The sequence below is a fragment of the Henckelia pumila genome, chromosome 4, assembly GCF_033568475.1.
Source record: "Henckelia pumila isolate YLH828 chromosome 4, ASM3356847v2, whole genome shotgun sequence".
Classification (NCBI taxonomy): domain Eukaryota; kingdom Viridiplantae; phylum Streptophyta; class Magnoliopsida; order Lamiales; family Gesneriaceae; genus Henckelia; species Henckelia pumila.
Window position 1 is genome coordinate 145812581 of NC_133123.1, and position 3874 is coordinate 145816454.

The window sequence follows — 3874 nt, forward strand, 5'->3', positions numbered from 1 at the left end:
AAATTTGGACAGCTGCTTTATAACATCTTGAACTTCATTCTGAATGGTGGAGATCGAATTTGGATTTCTCTAAAATTAAAAATGATTTTCTGGCCATTGCTTCTTCGTAATTCTTCTCTTATCTGGCTTTTTTCTTTCATGTTTAGCTCCATTTCTTCTCTTTTCCTATATCAAATCACATACAATGATTAGGAACTATAACATGAATTTAGCCAATAAAAATACACCTAATCATCACAAATTAACTCAATCAAACATAGGAAAATACCATCACATCAAACTCCTCCTACTTAATCCTTGCTCGCCCTCGAGCAATACAAAACCAAAAATAAGCTCGAACTCATAATCCATAACAAAAATAACCATGATCTTCACATTTGTGCCTCAGGAATAAACTCAATGCATGATCAAGAAAGGCGTTAAAATGCTAACAACGGAACAAGTTCAATATCCAGATATTTCAACTACAGATATAGCCCCGAACGTGTGTGTGTGTGTTTGGTCATTAGCCAGTGTCATGCACACTTCACAGATATATTCAATGTAAAACCCCACAATAGCTCAAGTTGCACACCAACAAATCAAATTAAACCATTGAGAAATTTTATAGTCTTTTCACTTGTCCGAGTAATTGCACCCGGTTATCCTCAACTTCGTGCATTCTCCTCCAAATTTAGCTCTTGGAATTTATAGGACTAGAATTTTAATCCTCATTCCAATGCCTTCCCTCACCTTACTAACTCCATTCTTTGTTGTTTTTCTTCACATTTTTTTATTAAGCTCAAAAGAGAGTTTGATAGGCTAGCGACTTCCTAAGACTATCACAAGGCTCACACGACCTTCACTATGTCATATACAATTCATAAGCCATGACTCATGCGTGCTAAAGATTATTCAAGAACCATATCAAAGTCTAATTTGCATTGGATATCAAAGTGTTCCAAGGTTAGCAAATCATCTATTTTCAAAAGCATGCACATCATCAATTAGATATCATCACGGGCTAGTGATTTTCAACAGTCAAATTCATCACAAACTATGAGCTCTAAAAAAAAAAAATCCTCAAAAAAACAGCTAAATTCTCTCAATGACTGGCTAAGTTATCTCCCCCTTGCTTAAAATCTTACATTGTCCCCAATGTAAGCAAAAATGCAAAAAAAAATAAATAAAAACTTAGAATAAAAAGAAATACTCCCCTTGGGTTGCCTCCCAAGCAGCGCCTCTTTTTACATTCGTCGGCCCGACTGGATGCTTCAGTCCCTCAAGGTGGTTCATATCTAGTTCCCTTGTCCACCTTCACTCACTTGAGAAATTTTCCAGTTAATTTCGTCTCATGCTTTCTCTTCTTGGATTTCTTGGGAATTCCTTTTGATCGATCCGGAGGAAGTTTCGACTCAGTTTTAGATGCCTGCAAATCAGAAGGAAAAATTTTAGAATTCGAATTCTCAGCAGGTCTTACAACAATCTCCTTCAACTTATCCTCAATTACAAACTTCTTTTTCCTTGTGATAAGTGATCACTGACATCAAGAATATTAACAACACTTTCACAACTAGGATTTTTCAAGGTATCAAAAATATTAAACTTAGCAATTTCCCCATCAAATTCCATAGTGAGAGTACCATTATCAACATCTATGATAGACTTTGAAGTTTTCAAAAATAGTCTTCCTAACAAAATAGGACTATTCAAATCATTGCTTTTCATGTCAAGAACATAGAAATCATCAGGAAAGACCAAATTTTCAACTTGCACAAGAACATCTTCTAACGGACCCCTAGGATAAATAGTAGATCTATCAGCCATCTAGATAACAATTTCAGTTTTATTTAAAGGCCCTAAGCTTAAGGAAGCATAAACAGAGTATGACATTACATTAATCGATGCTCCTAAATCTAGCATGGCCGTATCAAGCTGATCATCTCCTATTTTACAAGGAATAGAAAACATACATGGATCCTTGCATTTTGTGGGTACCTTTCTTTGAATTACGGCAGAGACCTGTTCTCCGAATTCAACTTTCTGACACCCCTTTAATTTTTGTTTTCTCTTCACAGTACACAAATTTTTTAAAAATTTAGCATAGCGAGGTACTAGTTTGATAGCATCTAATAAAGGAATATTCACCTCACTTCTACGAAAAATCTCATAAAGGTCATTTATCCCTTCATCTTTTCTAGACTCCTTAAGTGCTAAGGAAAAAGGGGCTACAGGTTTATACACAGAAAGAGGAGGAAACTTACCTCTAGGTGTGTCTTTCTGATTTGTCTTGTCCTCCTCTAGTTTGGATTCCTGCTCATCTTTGTTCTGTACTGGTTCTTTCACCACTTCTTCATTAACCGTCAACTCCTTTCCACTCCTCAAGTTGATTGCACCCACATTCTCCTTTGGATTCGCCACTGTCTGTGATGGTAAGCTATTAGAATTCAGTGCCTCCAACCTGTTGACTGCGGTTGACAACTGCCCCATTTGAGTATTCAACTGTTGGATACTTGCTCGATTTTCCTGTTGAAAATTTACAGTATTAGTAGCAATATCCTTAACAATGTTTTCTAGAAACTCACCAGGTGTTGGAACTTGAGGACGCTATGGCTGTGGAGGATACGGTGGCCTATAAGCTTGATGGTGCGGTTGGTGTACTGGAGGGTTTCCGTATCTGAGATTGGGATGATCCTTCCAACCTGGATTGAATGTGTTGGAATAAGGATCATACTTTTGTTGTGGTGGTTTGGGAAATCCTCCTGCTACATTGACTTGCTCAGCAGATCCCTCTTGAAGAGTGGGACACATGTCAGTTGCATGTCCCACTTTAGCACAAACTCCACATGCTCTTACATTTTGTCCATTCCCTACAGCCATTTGACGCACAAGAGACGTCATATCAATCAGTTGTTGTTCAAGGAAAGAAACATTTACCTCATTGTTCCTTCTGGGTGCTGGATCACTCTTGTTGGTGCCAAATTGCTGAGAATTGGCAGCCATATTCTCGATTAAATTCCTTGCTTGAATTGGAGTTTTATCCACAAAAACTCCTCCACTGGATGCATCTAGAATATTCCTGTAATGAGACAACAAACCTCCATAGCAGTATTGGATTAAAAGATTTTCACTTATCTGATGCTGCGGACAGCTAGCACAAAGCTTCTTGAACCTCTCTCAATACTCGTGAAGTGATTCCCCTGCAAATTGCTTTATCCCATAAATATTTTTTCTGATATTTGCTGCTCTTGAAGCTGGAAAGTACTTCTCTAAGAAGATCCTCTTCATCTTTGTCCAGGTGGTAATGGATCCAGGAGGTAGGTAGTATAGTCAATCCTTAGCAGCATTCTTTAAAGAATAAGGAAAGTCTCTCAGCTGGATTTGGTCCTCTGTCACTTCATGTGGTTTCATGCTTGTGCATACCACATGGAATTCCATTAAGTGCTTGTGCAGATCCTCACCTGCAAGACCATGGAATGAAGGTAATAAGTGAATTAGCCCAGATTTTAACTCAAAAGTAGCATTAACTTCTAAAGTAGGAAAAGTAATGCATAGGGGCTGATGGTTCAGATCGGGGGTTCCAAGTTGTCTCAAACTCAGATTGGCGTTGTCAGCCATTGCTTCACTAAAATCCTCAAACACGCGCTCATCTTCTTCTTGTATCTTACAAGCTTCTCTCTGCCGACGATGGACAGTCCTGTCTATCTCCGGATCATATGGAAATTCTTCTTCTAAAGAGTCACCTGAAATCATGAACAAACCAGAGTAGCACTGGGGAAATAATAAAAAAAATAAAAATAAAGCAAGAACACAAATAAATTAAACACCGTTCCCCAGCAACGACGCCAAAATTTGGTAGCGCTTAGTCGTGTCACGCCCAAATTACCCGACTCCA

At 38.2% G+C, this 3874-nt stretch overlaps 1 protein-coding gene across 1 annotated transcript; it reads right to left on the bottom strand.

Annotated features, from left to right (window-relative positions):
• Positions 1–1300: 1300 nt before the first annotated feature.
• On the bottom strand, positions 1301–3267 carry LOC140861981 (uncharacterized). Its single transcript, XM_073264981.1, has 6 exons — positions 3164–3267; positions 2917–3058; positions 2565–2681; positions 2128–2505; positions 1525–1806; positions 1301–1408 (listed from the first exon to the last, which is right to left on the bottom strand). Exons 1-6 carry the CDS (start codon positions 3265–3267, stop codon positions 1301–1303), a joined length of 1131 nt encoding a protein of 376 aa, XP_073121082.1.
• Between the last annotated feature and the right edge of the window lie 607 nt (positions 3268–3874).

Excerpts from the sequence above, each read along its gene's own strand:
- LOC140861981 (XM_073264981.1), bottom strand. The coding sequence starts at position 3,267 with ATGAAGAGGATCTTCTTAGAGAAGTACTTTCCAGCTTCAAGAGCAGCA. Across the intron at positions 2,682-2,916 it reads CACCCAGAAGGAACAATGAG|GTTGGAAGGATCATCCCAAT; the intron begins GTAAATGTTTCT and ends CATTCAATCCAG. Across the intron at positions 2,506-2,564 it reads TCCTCAAGTTCCAACACCTG|GAAAATCGAGCAAGTATCCA; the intron begins GTGAGTTTCTAG and ends AATTTTCAACAG.